This window comes from Gopherus evgoodei, chromosome 23 (assembly GCF_007399415.2).
Source record: "Gopherus evgoodei ecotype Sinaloan lineage chromosome 23, rGopEvg1_v1.p, whole genome shotgun sequence".
NCBI lineage: Eukaryota > Metazoa > Chordata > Testudines > Testudinidae > Gopherus > Gopherus evgoodei.
In genome coordinates this window covers 4,368,889-4,384,160 of record NC_044344.1, presented here as the reverse complement: position 1 = coordinate 4,384,160, position 15,272 = coordinate 4,368,889, and the positions used below count along the sequence as shown (strand labels likewise).

The window sequence follows — 15,272 nt, the reverse complement described above, 5'->3', positions numbered from 1 at the left end:
ATAAGCAGCCACGGGATAAGAGGGAAGGTTCTCTCATGGATCGGTAACTGGTTAATAGAGAGGAAACAAAGGATAGGAATAAATGGTCAGTTTTCAGAACGGAGAGAGGTAAATAGCGGTGTCCCCCAGGGATCTGTACTGAGCCCAGTCCTATCAACAGTTTTATAAATGATCTGGGAAAAGGAGTGAACAGTGAGGTGGCAAAATTTGCAGATGATACAAAACTACTCAAGATAGTTACATCCCAGGACTGCAAAGAGCTACAAAAGGATTTCACAAAACTGGGTGGCTGGGCAACAAAATGGCAGATGATATTTATTGTTGATAAATGCAAAGTAATGCACATGGGAAAACATAATCCTGACTATACATATACAATGATGGGGTCTAAATTAGCTGTCACTGCTCAAGAAAGATCTTGGCGACATTGTGGATAGTTCTCTGAAATCATCCACTCAATGTGCAGCAGCAGTTAAAAAAGCGAACAATGTTGGGAATCATTGAGAAAGGGATAGATAATAAGACAGGAAAAAAATCATATTGCCTCTATATAAATCCAGGGTGCACCCACACCTTGAATACAGTGTGCAGATGTGGTCACCCTGTTTCAAAAATAAGAGTGGAATTGGAAAAGGTTCAGAAAAGGGCAACAAAAATGATTAGGGGTATGGAACCGCTTCTGTATGAGGAGAGCTTAATAAGACTGGGACTTTTTCATCTTGGAGAACAGGTGACTAAGGGGGGATATGATCCAGGTCTCTAAAATCATGAGTGGTATAGAGAAAGTAAATGAGGAAGTGTTGTTTACTCCTTCTCATAATACAAGAACAAGGGGCCACCAAATGACATTAATAGGCAGCAGGTTTAAAAAAAACCACAAGAAAGTTTTTTTTTGCACACAGCACACTGTCAACCTCTGCAACACCTTGCTCCGGGGTGTTGAGAAGGCCAGTACTACAACGGGGTTCAAAAGGGAGATAGACTCATAGACTCATAGACTCATAGACTCTAGGACTGGAAGGGACCTCTTGAGGTCATCGAGTCCAGTCCCCTGCCCTCATGGCAGGACCAAATACTGTCTAGACCATCCCTGATAGACATTTATCTAACCTACTCTTAAATATCTCCAGCGATGGAGATTCCACAACTTCCCTAGGCAATCTATTCCAGTGTTTAACTACCCTGACAGTTAGGAACTTTTTCCTAATGTCCAACCTAAATCTCCCTTGCTGCAGTTTAAGCCCATTGTTTCTTGTTCTATCATTAGAGGCTAACGTGAACAAGTTTTCTCCCTCCTCCTGATGACACCCTTTTAGATACCTGAAAACTGCTATCAGGTCCCCTCTCAGTCTTCTCTTTTCCAAACTAAACAAACCCAATTCCTTCAGCCTTCCTTCATAGGTCATGTTCTCAAGACCTTTAATCATTCTTGTTGCTCTTCTCTGGACCCTCTCCAATTTCTCCACATCTTTCTTGAAATGCGGTGCCCAGAACTGGACACAATACTCCAGTTGAGGCCTAACCAGCGCAGAGTAAAGCGGAAGAATGACTTCTCGTGTCTTGTTTACAACACACCTGTTTATGCATCCCAGAATCACGTTTGCTTTTTTTGCAACAGTATCACACTGTTGACTCATATTAAGCTTGTGGTCCACTATGACCCCTAGATCTCTTTCTGCCATACTTCTTCCTAGACAGTCTCTTCCCATTCTGTATGTGTGAAACTGATTGTTCCTTCCTAAGTGGAGCACTTTGCATTTATCTTTATTGAACTTCATCCTGTTTACCTCAGACCATTTCTCCAACTTGTCCAGATCATTTTGAATTTTGACCCTGTCCTCCAAAGCAGTTGCAATCCCTCCCAGTTTGGTATCATCCGCAAACTTAATAAGCGTACTTTCTATGCCAACATCTAAATCGTTGATGAAGATATTGAACAGAACCGGCCCCAAAACAGACCCCTGCGGAACCCCACTTGTTATACCTTTCCAGCAGGATTGGGAGCCATTAACAACTACTCTCTGAGTACGGTTATCCAGCCAGTTATGCACCCACCTTATAGTAGCCCCATCTAAGTTGTACTTTCCTAGCTTATCTATAAGAATATCATGCGAGACCGTATCAAATGCCTTACTAAAGTCTAGGTATATCACATCCACCGCTTCTCCCTTATCCACAAGGCTCGTTATCCTATCAAAGAACGCTATCAGATTGGTTTGACACGATTTGTTCTTTACAAATCCATGCTGGCTATTCCCTATTACCTTACCACCTTCCAAGTGTTTGCAGATGATGCCTTTGATTACCTGCTCCATTATCTTCCCTGGCACAGAAGTTAAACTAACAGGTCTGTAATTTCCTGGGTTGTTTTTATTTCCCTTTTTATAGATGGGCACTATATTTGCCCCCTTCCAGTCTTCTGGAATCTCCCCCGTCTCCCATGATTTCCCAAAGATAATAGCTAGAGGCTCAGATACCTCTTCTATTAACTCCTTGAGTATTCTAGGATGCATTTCATCAGGCCCTGGTGACTTGCAGGCATCTAACTTTTCTAAGTGATTTTTTACTTGCTCTTTCGTTATTTTCTCTTCTAAACCTACCCTCTTCTCGTAAGCATTCACTATACTAGACATTCCTTCAGACTTCTCAGTGAAGACCGAAACAAAGAAGTCATTAAGCATCTCTGCCATTTCCAAGTCTCCCGTTACTGTTCCCCCCTCCTCATTGAGCAGTGGGCCTACCCTGTCCTTAGTCTTCCTCTTGCTTCTAATGTATTGATAAAAAGTCTTCTTGTTTCCCTTTATTCCCATAGCTAGTTTGAGCTCATTTTGTGCCTTTGCTTGTCTAATCTTGCCTCTGCATTCCTGGGTTATTTGCCTATATTCATCCTTCGTGATCTGACCTAGTTTCCATTTTTTATATGATGCCTTTTTATTTTGTAGGTCCCGCAAGATCTCAAGGGTAAGCCAAGGTGGTCTTTTGCCACATTTTCTATCTTTCCTAACCATCGGAATAACTTGCTTTTGGGCCCTTAATAGCGTCCCTTTGAAAAACTGCCAACTTTCCTCAGTTGTTTTTCCCCTCAGTCTTAATTCCCATGGGACCTTGCCTATCAGCTCTCTGAGCTTACCAAAATCCGCCTTCCTGAAATCCATGGTCTCTATTCTGCTGTACTCCCTTCTACCTTTCCTTAGAATTGCAAATTCTATGAGTTCATGATCACTTTCACCCAAGCTTCCTTCTACTTTCAAATTCTCAACAAGTTCCTCCCTATTAGTTAAGATCAAGTCTAGAACAGCTTCCCCCCTAGTAGCTTTTTCAACTTTCTGAAATAAAAAGTTGTCTGCAATGCAGTCCAGGAACTTATTGGATAGTCTGTGCCCCGCGGTGTTATTTTCCCAACATATATCTGGGTAGTTGAAGTCCCCCATCACCACCAAATCTTGGGCTTTGGATGATTTTGTTAATTGTTTGAAAAAAGCCTCATCCACCTCTTCCGCCTGATTAGGTGGCCTGTAGTAGACTCCCAGCACGACATCACCTGTGTTTTTTACCCCTTTTAGCCTAACCCAGAGACTCTCCACCCTTCTGTCTCCTATGTCCATCTCCACCTCAGACCAAGTGTGTACATTTTTAATATATAAGGCAACACCTCCTCCCTTTTTCCCCTGTCTATCCTTCCTGAGCAAACTATACCCATCCACACCAACATTCCAGTCGTGTGTATTATCCCACCAAGTTTCAGTAATGCCAATAATGTCATAGTTGTATTTATTTATTAGCACTTCCAGTTCTTCCTGCTTATTACCCATACTTCTTGCATTTGTATAAAGGCATCTAAGATACTGGTTTGATCTCGCCTCCCAGCTTTGCCCTGACCCTCCTTCCTCTCTGCCATTATAGCCCGTGCTCCCTCCTGTTACCAACCCATCTCCCAGGTCTTGTTCCCCACTTACCTGTGGGCTTTGCTCACCTGTCCCCGTCGAACCTAGTTTAAAGCCCTCCTTACTAGGTTAGCCAGTCTGTGCGCAAATAAGGCCTTTTCCCGCTTCGAAAGATTCACTGAAGATAGGTCCATCAATGGTTATTAGCCAGGATGGGCAAGAATGGCTACGTGTGGATGGAGGAGCCTTCACGTTAGGCACCCAACTTTGCAAAATGCCACCTAGGAGTTTCGGGTGCCCCTACTAACTGGGCCAGCAGGTTGTTGGACAGATAATTGCACCAGGGGCTGGCCAAGGGTGAGGTTAGCCTGACGCGATTCCCCAGCCGCCCAAGCCTCCGTTGCTGGGCGGTAGGAGTTCATAAAAACCTCCCGCGGTCTTGGCAGCTCCTCACTGGGGTTGTGGGCAGCCAGTTCCTGGAGGCAGCAAGAGCTGCACCTGAAGGGAAGCTCCCCCAGCCAGGCTCGCTCCATTACCAGCCTGAAGCCCAGAGGAAGGGGGCTCAGCTGCGGCGGGAGAAGGGGGGTCCACACTGCAAAAGGGGGGCAGGCGGGAGCTTCCAAGCCTGCGCCCTTGCAACAGCCTGATTGCATTGCATTGCATTGCATTGCACACGATATTGCATTGCAACGGGCTGGCTGCATTGCATTGCACTGCGCACGACATTGCATTGCAACGGGCTGGCTGCATTATAGGGCTGGGAGGCCCGCCGTGCACAGGGGTGGAACCCTTCTGCCGCTCGCCCAGCTCCCCGGCTGCAAACCGGCCCGGCATTGCCTGCGCCTTCCGGCGGGGCGGGGCTGGGCTCGGCTGCCGAGCTGGGAAGGTGACCCAGCAGCTGGCTGCGCGCCCCCGCTTAGCCAAGATGCCGGCGCTGCAGAGACTGGCTGCTCTTGTGACACTGGTGAGCGGAGCCTGCGCTAAGGCGGCGGGCCGCTGGGTAAGCGCAGGGAGCAGAGGCCAGGGCAGGGCAACCGGTGGATCTTTAGGGGCGAGGAAAAAGGGAGCCCCCCTCAATTAGCCCCCTAGCTCCCCTCTTTTTTGTGTTTTTCCAGGGGGCTCCTCATATGCCAGAGGGTTGGGCTGTAGGCTAGACTGAAATGCGTGTGCGTCATCCTGACAAAACAGCCCCCCCTTGCCTGCCCGTCACCCATCATTAGGGATTATTTGATTAATGAGGTTTACTAGCCTAGGGCCTAGGGACCCCCCGAGACCCACCATAGTACTGTGCAGGGTGTAAACACACCTCAAACTTAGGTTCGCCTGCCTGGGTCGCTCAGGGGTGTGAATTTTCACACCCGGGGCCTGGGCTACATGGTTGACGTAAAGTCACCCCGGTGGCCTTGGCCTATCTGTGCATGTGTGTACGCTCAGATTTCTTTCTGGCCAGCCCGAGTGCCCTGTTATAGTGACGCAGTGAAAAAAAAACACCACCTCCCCGAACAGCGCGGTCAATCTATTGAGGTCAAGGCAGACCCAGTGTTAACACTGCATAACCGGTGTCAACCCTAGCAGCCTTCCAGCAGCTGGCTAGGGTGACTAGACAGCAAATGTGAAAAATTGGGATGGGGTGGGGGGTTATAGGAGCCTATATAAGAAAAAGACCCAAAAATGGGGACTGTCCCTATAAAATCGGGACATCTGGTCACTGTACAGCTGTCCCACAATGCCCTGTTCCCTGGGATAGCGAGAGGCGTAGTTAAGACAGCCTACGCCAGGGTAGTCCCCGCTGGTGGACAGAAGAATGCTTCCATCGCCCCAGGGGATGGATTTACTACAGGGATAGTAAATAGCTGCGGCGAGTAGCGGCAGCGCTTCTCAGGGCACATCTGTGCTGTGAGTTGGGGTGTGATTGCTGAGGAGACCCACCCCGCTTGCTGCAAAGCAGCCGGTGGGCTAAAAATGGAGTGTAGCCAAAAAGGCACGAGCTGCATAAGGGGCTATATGGCATTTCAGACCAGTCCGTACTTGGTGTAGCTTGCGGCCTCTCTCGCCACTCACTCTGTTGCAGCTACACTCTTGTTTATCATGCACTAGCGCCATCCAAGCAAGCATGAGGACGTCGAGCTGGGCATTTTTGTATCCAGTCCAGCTTGAAGCACAGACCTATCATACATGAAAAAGCTAGACAAAGGGCAGGAGGAAAGGCTGGAGCGCACTTTATCATGGTGATGGAGGAGGGAAATTAATTGTGTTTTGCTCGCCTGTGAAAACAAAAACATGCCCCCTTTCCCCCAGGACAGCACTCTCCTAGAGCAAATGAAGGAGTAAACTATTGGCTGAGACCCATATCGAAACTGATAAACTTCTTGTAATATAATAACTCGCTTTTTTTATCTGTATTGCTCAAAGCACTTGACAAAGGAGATCGCGGTGTCATTATCCCCATTTCACAGTTGGGGAAACTGAGGCACAGGGAGGGAAAATGACTTGCCTAAGGTCACATGGCAGAACCAAGAATAGAACCCCAATCTCCTGTCCACCAGATCATACTGCGCTGAAGGGAGACCAGCGTTTCTCTAGGGGTGGGAATCGTAAGCCCCAAAGGCCTCGATCTTGCAAACACAGACACCCATGCAATGACTTAAGAGCACAAGACTGATTCACTTTCAGCAGGATTTGTGCTGCTAAGGTATTTGGAATGTTGAAAAATCTCTGCCTATGATATATAACATGTATGTGTGTGGTAGTATGGTGTTCATTGTATGTGAGTGTACGTATGGGATAGACTGCTTTGGTGTTTGTAGTAGGTATTACTCCTTTATATTTAAAACAACAACAACTTTAAAAAGTTACCTCTACAAAATATCAGATCACCCTCAACCTCCCAATTCATTTATTTGGTTATTCTTTAAATCCAATGATTTTTGAATGCATAGCAACACCGAGGATCTGATCCCTCTGTCACCCTGGCTTGCGTAGTCCTTTGCACCGGTGTCGAGTGGGTATACAACGCTAGCAGAGCAGGGCGGTGGGGAAATCAAGCTTTGCAATGAGAGTCCTGTTCTTTGGGGAGCTGGTGGCGGGCTTATAAATTCAGTGATTATTTCTGTGAATAGAGGCCCCCACAAAGGTCAGGGGACCATTGTGCTGGGTGCTGCCCAGACACACACAAAGAGCTTCCAGTTGAAATAGACTAGATGCAGAAGGGATGGAGGGAAAGCGGCACAGAGAGGCAGAGCTGAGACTAACCCAGCTCTCCTAGTGCCCAGCCCACTGGACCGGTCTGTTGTCTGGCTGGTGAGAGATCAAAATTTAAAGAAGAGACAATATTAAGTTGAGAGGACTCAAAAGTGCTTCTCTGCTGAGGCAAATATGATCTCTTAAGCCAGCCTGGAGTGTGTTTTCCTCCTCTCGTAGCCCTGCTGCTTGTTTTCTGGCTCTGCATGTGGTGGGAAAAAGAGTTTATTACTTTCGAGCGGCTCAGGCTAATAAACCCCTTTCCCAAGCCGTTAGGGCTTCAGGCATCATAAAACTGCTAATGTCACTGGCCGTAAAATATGTATATTTTAAATCTGCAAGATGTCTTGACATAAGAAAACATTTTGCTATGGCATCTCCCACCGATAACAGAAAAACCCTGTTAATCCCTCTCTATGGGAACATATTCCCACAGTAATATTACAGTAGCCTCAGGTGCGACTGGGGTCTCGTGGTGCTAGGTGCTGTACAGACACAATGTAAGAGACATTCCCTGCCCCCAAAGAACTTATAGTCTAAATCAGGCATAGGCAACCTCTGGCATGCGTGCCAAAGGCAGCACGCAAGCTGATTTTCAGTGGCACTCACAGTGCCTGGGTCCTGGCCACCGATCCGGGGGGCTCTGCATTTTAATTTAATTTTAAATGAAGCTTCTTAAACATTTTAAAAACCTTATTTACTTTACATACAACAATAGTTTAGTTATATATTATTGACTTATAAAGAGAGACCTTCTAAAAACGTTACAATGTATGACTGGCACGCGAAACCTTAAATCAGAGTGAATAAATGAAGACTGGGCACAGCGCTTCTGAAAGGTTGCCGATTCCTGGTCTAAATAGACAAGACAAAAGGTAGGAAGGAAAACAAGCACAGAAGAGCCAGAAGTAGAACCCGGCTGTCCTGATTCCCAGTCCAGTGCCCTAGGCAGTAGACTGGCAACCCCCTGTTGTTATGCTCCTGGCTTAGATTTTTAGTTTCACCCAGTCCTCAGGTGTTACACACAATGAGATCTTATAAAAACAAGATTCCTCGGCAGAGTTTAACCTAATAGGACAGATCCTTTACAGCAGTTCTCTGTCCCTGACTGTACCTCCCTCTCCACAGGTAAGGAGTTCTTTGGGCACTTCTTCGTCCCCTTCCCGACCAGCAATTGCAGCCAAACACCCGTACCAAGTGGATTTGAAGGCAGGAAAGCGTTATGCATGGTGTGCCTGTGGCCACAGCAAGAAACAGGTAACTTCCAAAATAATTGTGATTTCTCCTTCATGTCTGCACTCCCCGAGCTTCGTAGCAGTTCACCCAGCTCAGGAGCATTTTTCATTGGCCTACATAACCTCCTTCGGCATTCATGCAAAACTCTGAAGACTATGGGACTTCCATACACCTGTTTCACCTAGTCCAAGGTCTGGCTTCCAACACCAGCTGCTTCAGAGGAAGGAACCAGAAATACCTCCCTCCAGTGGACATGGCTGGGATGACACAGTTGTCTCCCTAGCATGAAGCTTAACAGGATTATATTAAAATATATATTTTAAATTATCTTTAAGGAACTGCCCCATGATTGAAGCTGGTGGTAGCTAAACACAAGGTGTTCTCAGAATCGGGCCCATGCCTCTGCAAGGCGCTTGTAATAGAAATATTTTGAAGCCTAAAATGCAGCCCCATTTTAGCAGGAGTTCACCCAGCTGTGAGCTATGCTGTGCCAAGGCACTGAGCCATCTGGCTAGATCCTCACCTTTCTCTGCCCTTGTAAAGCCAGGGGTCTGTAGGAAACCAGGGTCTGTTTGCTGCTCTGATTTGGAGATTGCTGGGGTCCCAAATTCCAAGTGCATCCAGACACTGCACTGAAAGGCAACAAGTGAAAGACTTGATAATCAGTTCGGGAGAGGGAGCTTCCCACCCACTGCTGGCCAGACTGGGACAAACCAATGGGCCATCTAGCCCAGTATCCTGTCTCTGGCAGTTGCTGTTGACTAGTGAACGGATCAGAGCAACCTCGAGTGAGCCATTCACTGTCGTCCAGCCCCAGCTTCTGGCATTTGGAGGTTTAGGGACACCCAGAGCATGGGGTTGCGTCCCTGACCATCTTGGCTAATAGCTGTTGATGGACCTGTCCTCCATGAACTCATCTAATTCTTTTTTGAACCCCAGTTATACTTTTGGCCTTTACAACATCCCATGGCAACAAATTCCCCCGGTTGACCGTGCATTGTGTGAAGAAGTACCTCCTTTTGTTCCTTTTTAACCTGCTACCTGTTAATTTCATCAGGGGGCCCCCTAGCTCTTGTGTTATTTGAAGAGCTAAACAACACTTCCCTATTCACATTCCCCACACCAGGCAGGATTTTACAGACCTCTCACATATCCCCTCTTAGTTGTCTCTTTTCTAAGCTGAATAGTCCCAGTCTTTTTAATCTCTCCTCATCCATCCCCCTCCTCATTTTTGTTGCCCTTCTCTGCACCTTTTCCAATTCCAATATCTCTTTTTTTGAGATGAGGCGACCGGAACTGTACACTGCATTCAAGATGTGGCTGTACTATGGATTTATATAGTGACATTATGATATTTTCTGTTTTATTATCTGTCCCTTTCCGAATGATTCCTAACATTCTGTTTGCTTTTTTGACTGCCGCTGCACACTGAGCAGATGTTTTCTGGGAACGATCCACCACGACTCCAAGATCTTTCTTGAGCAGTAACAGCTAATTTAGATCCCACCATTGTGTGCGTGCGTGTATAGTTGAGATTATTTTTTTCCCAACATGCATTACTTTGCTTGGGACTGTTTACAAGCAGACAGCAACCAAAAATGGGAGGCAGCTCTCAACTATCCCGTTCTCCCTCTGGACATTACATTTCCTACTAGGAACATCTCCCTGTCCGCCTGTGTCAATTGCTATCTCCCGCTTAGAGAAATACCTGTTTTGTGGGGGGACTGAAGAGGTTTCTGCTATAGTGTTTTCTTTAAATCCTGGAACAATGAAAGCGTCAATCAGGTTTGTTATTATGCAGAAGCAGGAGGCCTGATTTGGCAGATAACTGGAGTGTGATGTGCAACACATATGGAGCCTGAATACTTTATTGATCGGGTGTGTTACGGTAGCACCAAGAAGCCCCAGTCATGGTGTCAGGTGCTGTACAAATACAGAACATAAAGACAGTCCCTGCCCCAAAGGGCTGACAGTCTGTCTGAGACAAGAGGGCTTGAAAGAAAGGTGGGTTTGACCCATTCGTAACGTTCTGTCAGGCCATGGGGAAAATGCCTCCCATTTAGTGACACACACACACATCCCGTACAAGCTAGGAGCCAGTGCAAAATCCAGCAGGTGAAATTAACGTCATGACGTGTTGTGAGCTGCATTGTCACCAATCATCTGGCTCTCTGAATACTGAGTAGGGCTTAAAACACTGATGCTTCCTTGGCTCTCTTTTGGTGATCTCTGCTGGTGTGGGAGAAGGAAAGCATAGGAGAAAATGGGGAGGCCAGTATTAATTCCTCTCTTGCTTGGAAATGCAAACAGATCTTTACCCGATTATGGGGCAGAGTCTCTCTGTGCCTCAGTTTCCCCATCTGTGCTCTGCCCTGCAGGGGCTGGAAGACAAATACCTTAAAGATTTTGAGGTGCTCAGATAGAATGGTGATGGGGGGCTGGATAAATACCTGAGCTAGATGGAGCTAATCCAGCTCGTTCTCAGCAGCCCTGCCACACCCCACTTTGCACAGTGGCACCAAGTAAAACCACTGCTTTGTTTCTTTTGCTCTGCAGCCTTTCTGTGACGGATCCCATAAAAGAGCAACTCCAGATCTCTCCCCCCTGAGGTTCCAGCTGGAGGAGGCCAAGAGCGCCTGGCTGTGTGGGTGCAAACACACCAAATCCCCTCCTTACTGCGACGGCACTCACAAGGGGGAGTTTATTCAGAAAGCAGAGCTCCCTGGGCAACCGTGATGGGGGGCTTCCTCTCCTGACACAAGTGGGGAGCCCTGGCACCCTGTTTCGAGGGGCAGGGGAGCTGCAGGAATGGGAAGATGTTCAGGCTTTCAGTGTTCTCTGGTGCATTGGATCAAGTTGTCCGAACAGCTCCAAATTCTGTTCTTATTTCCCTGTAAATGAAGTTCTGTACAGATCAGGCCAGTCAAACACACAGACACTGGGCTAGTGGGTTCATCCAGCTGCCAGGAAGGAACAAATAAAAGCGACAAGGCCTTTTTCACGTTGCTGGCACAAAGAGAAAGATGGGTTTGGTCTGCATTGTTGCAGCTCCATGTTATAAAATAACTCCCAGCATTCCAAGAGCAGAGCCAACTGGGTGGCTAATTCATAAATTCTCTGCAAAGAAACTTCCAGCCCATGGGAGCAAATGGGATCCCAATGCACAGATGTTGTAGGAGGAAAACTGTGTGTCATGCTCTATCACTGGTTCCTCTGGGCTGTCCCTGCAGCCCTTGTAAACCCTAAAAAAATGAGGAACTCTGTAGGCTTCAGATTAGCGAGCCTGCTGCTCATATCAGCCCAGCTGTTCCCGTTTGCCTTGACCCCTGCTGGATTGTAGCTGGATCCTGTTTCTTTGATGACTTTGTTTTCAGTTCAGGCTGGAGATTTCCCACCGCCCTCCCACCCTGACTCCAGTTGAATTATTCCTTGTTGCGCTGACACTTGATGACTCATGGAAGTAAAGTGAAGCATGTATCCAAGTGGTTGCAGGATCAGGGCCCAATTGTTTAAGTTAAAGGTGACCTGCAAAGGGAAAAAATAGGCTTGTGTGGTTTTTCTTCTTTGTGATAGATAAAAAGAACCGGAAGAATTGGGAGGTTTGGGTTTGGAAATGATGGGTTTTTTTTTCCTTCTCTGCTTGCCTCTTTCCTCGGGGATGTCAGGTTCTGTGTAGTTCTCTGTTTCTGGTGTCGGATTCCCTGGAGGAGTCAAAGATGCGTATTGGGAATTTTCTCAAAGCTCCAACAGAAGGGGTGTCAAAGCCTTTCAAAGAGATTTTATTTGTGAACTCCTTTTCACTCAAAACTTGGAAAGCCTCACTGTTTTAAGCAGTTGGACTGAAAACCATCCGGACTTCTCTTCTGAATGAAATGACATGTCACTTCCTTGCTATCCGCCATAAACCTACAAGTTCAAGTTTTCCATAGACTCTCCCAGGAAAGACAAGATCTGAATTTCTAAGGCCTTGTCTACACACACCCAAGTTGTATCAGTTTAACTATATGGGTGGATCCATTTATACTGGTATAAAGATGCTTATACTGGTATAACTATTTCCCATATGGGAAGAAGAATAAGTTACTCTTCTGCAAGGCACTTTTGTATACCAGTGTAACTGCTAGGGATTGTACTGGTATAACTATATTGGTTAAAAAAATCATACCCTTCAGTGTACTAGTTATACAGGTACAAAATCTGTGTGTAGCCAAGGCCTTAATATATACAAAACAAGCAGAAGAAAAAGTAACAAAAAGCAATTTTTCAGGCCTTCTTAACTCATAATCAAGAAGTAAAAAAACCACATTTCTTTTTCTTTACAGGTCATTTTTTAAGTCAAATTGCTCTTTCCTCTCCTGTCTTTGTTCTCACAAGGGGTTTCTTACAGGGCAGCTGGTTTTGGACATGATGGGGAGGGCTGTAACTGACAAACTGCCACTTTTTTGTTGACCTCTGTTTAGGCACGACAGGTAAAAAAAAAATTTAAAATGCCGATGTCTTGGGAATTCAATGGGACTTTGGTGCAGACCCCGAAAGATATTTAGGCACCCATCTCCCATTGAAATCATTGGGAGTTAGGCATTTAAACACCTTTGGAGAATCTGGCCCTTATTGCTGCTCTACACAGAAAGTTGTATCCGTTTGACAAAAGGTATGATTTAAACTAGCACCATTTTCTCTGTGGAACAAACTGGTTTATGTTGCTTTAGCTTGTGCATACTAAAAGGTGATGAGAGAGTCCCCACACCAGATTGCATCCGTTTAATTAGAGCAGCATACAAGTTAAACCAGTGCTGCTTGTGTGTGTGTGTACAAGGGTTAAATCACTGAGGCGCTTTTACAGCTGTAACCCCGCAAGCCTGGTTCTCTGCTACACCGTCATTTAGACCCGTGCAAAACAAGCGATCCGAGTGCCATGGGTGGAAACCGGATCAGAATGGCCGTGTTTTATGTTGGCTTTATACTCATGTGAACAATGGTATAAATCGCCAGGGCCATGGAAAATTAGACCTTGCTTAATTAGCCAAACCTTCAGAATAGATGATGTGTGTGATGCATATGAATGGTGTCTATCAGGCCCTATGAGTTGGTTTATCTGGAAACCAGAGGAAGTTATTTCTGCCAACGTACAAGGGCAATTGCTCCTGTAACAGGCTGCCATTATGGGGGAGTTCTTTGCACAAACCCCAGAGACTTCCAGATGCTGCCATAATAATAAACCAAACCCAGCTGTCACGCAGAGACACGACGACTTCTTGTACCATAGCGTCCGCTCTAACAACTCAGGTTGTCAGGGCTTCGAGAGATTGCAAGGGACCCCTGTTTCTCTTGAATGGTGGTTTTGATTATGAAATGGTTAATAAAATGTTACCATCCAGCTAGATGGCTCTGCATCTTTCATTTGAAAAAAAAAATTCCCAGACCCTGGGGGTTCCCCATCACAACCCTACATCAGTGGGGTCTGGTTGGGGGAAGGGAGAAGCCTGCTTTTAAAGATAGCAATGCAAAGAGGGTTTGGAAAAGTTATCTTCCCTGAGGGGCTGTGAATTACACCAGAGGAAGGAACACCTGTGCTTGTCTGTTTTCCCAGTTTGCCTCTCCTAATAATCCCTCCACCTGTCCAGAAATCTCTGTTGGTAGATATTAGACACAGATGAAGCAGATCACCTGGATAGATCATTAGTGGGGATTGAACCCTAAATCTCTGGATCTAAAACCATGAACTGCTACTCTTTGAGCCAAATAAACAAATCCATTAGCCTGGAGGTAGTATCAGACTCATGGACCCCGTACCTGGTCCAGCCAGTAGAAGGAGACAGAGATCCACACTGGATTAAAGTTCTGTAGGATGGAGCCAGCCATCAAAAGAGGCTTCGGTGCCTTATCTTGGTGTCAGTCCAGAGTGACTTCGTTTGAGTTGAGTCAGGTAAAAACAAATCAGAATCTGGTCCCTTCTCCTGTGATCACTCCCTGGTTGCTTTACCTTCGGCTAAAGGCAGCTGACTGTTTTTTTCGTCCCCCCTCCCTGTCCCTCTAAAACCAGATTATTTTCTCTCCAAAAATAAATTGCAATATTGTGGAGAGGAAAGAACCAGCTTTACACAAAAAAGACCTCAGCGAGCAGAGCCCTGAATGCTCTAGACAAATGAACCTGCAAGATGGGTTTGGTTTGGGGCTAGTGAAATCTATATTTGAACAAAGAATCAGCATCAGAGAGCTGTCAGGCCGCTAAACAGAAACCCACTGACATTTCTGAAGGGGGGTGTGAGGATTGGTGCGGAAGATGCGCACACACTTCACCCAGCCAGGAGATGCCTCCCCAGACAGACTAGCTGGTGCCAACTCAGCGAGGAAAGGGAGCAAGAAAACACACAAGCCATTCACAGAGCGGGCTGGGGCTGGCTTTTCCTTCCCCGCTTTGATCGCCGCCCATGCTAGGCGGCGTGTGAATTACTAGCGCGAAGTAGGCAGTAAAATCAGGCTTCCCGGGGGGCGCAGCAGAAAGGGGGGGCGCAGTTGGTGGTGCGGTAGTTTGAATTGCTTTCCAGAGAGACCCAGCCTCCGGATCTCCCCCGAAACGCCGGGCTGAGAGATTTCCTTCCAGGGCAGACAGAGCTAGGAGCCCCCAGAGAGCTTTCCTGCGCCTCCGGCTACAATCCGATAGGAAAACCTTGCAGCAGCCCGGAGAAAACTGGAGCTTTGAAGAAAACAGCCTCAATTTTAGCTTCCATAGAAAACAAAAGATGCCCCCCGTGTGGGAATAATGGAATCCCAACTGCAGCCAATAGCACCCGGGTAATTTGGTTTTTGTTTCTGCCCTGGTTTCTCTCGAACCTGGGGCACCGTTTTTTGCTTTTTAGATCAAAATAAGCATTGTTTTTTTACTTTCTCCCTTTACCTCCAAAGACTCTT

At 46.6% G+C, this 15,272-nt stretch overlaps 1 protein-coding gene across 2 annotated transcripts; it reads left to right on the top strand.

Annotated features, from left to right (window-relative positions):
* Window positions 1–4,743: 4,743 nt before the first annotated feature.
* On the top strand, window positions 4,744–13,732 carry CISD3 (CDGSH iron sulfur domain 3). 2 transcript variants are annotated; one of them, XM_030541517.1, is made up of 3 exons: window positions 4,744–4,848; window positions 8,253–8,381; window positions 10,917–13,732. In XM_030541517.1, the coding sequence occupies exons 1-3, from the start codon at window positions 4,810–4,812 to the stop codon at window positions 11,094–11,096; spliced, it is 348 nt and encodes a 115-aa protein (XP_030397377.1). In that variant the 5' UTR covers window positions 4,744–4,809; the 3' UTR covers window positions 11,097–13,732. The 2 variants fall into 2 exon arrangements, with proteins under 2 accessions (XP_030397377.1, XP_030397376.1); XM_030541516.1 differs by having other exon boundaries at window positions 4,744–4,884.
* Window positions 13,733–15,272: the final 1,540 nt, after the last annotated feature.

What these genes read in the sequence shown, in the direction of transcription:
- CISD3 (XM_030541516.1), top strand. Translation starts at nt 4,810, where the DNA reads ATGCCGGCGCTGCAGAGACTGGCTGCTCTTGTGACACTGGTGAGCGGA. An exon ending in CTAAGGCGGCGGGCCGCTGG is followed by an intron (nt 4,885 to 8,252) that starts GTAAGCGCAGGG and finishes CCCTCTCCACAG; the next exon opens with GTAAGGAGTTCTTTGGGCAC. An exon ending in GTGGCCACAGCAAGAAACAG is followed by an intron (nt 8,382 to 10,916) that starts GTAACTTCCAAA and finishes TTTGCTCTGCAG; the next exon opens with CCTTTCTGTGACGGATCCCA.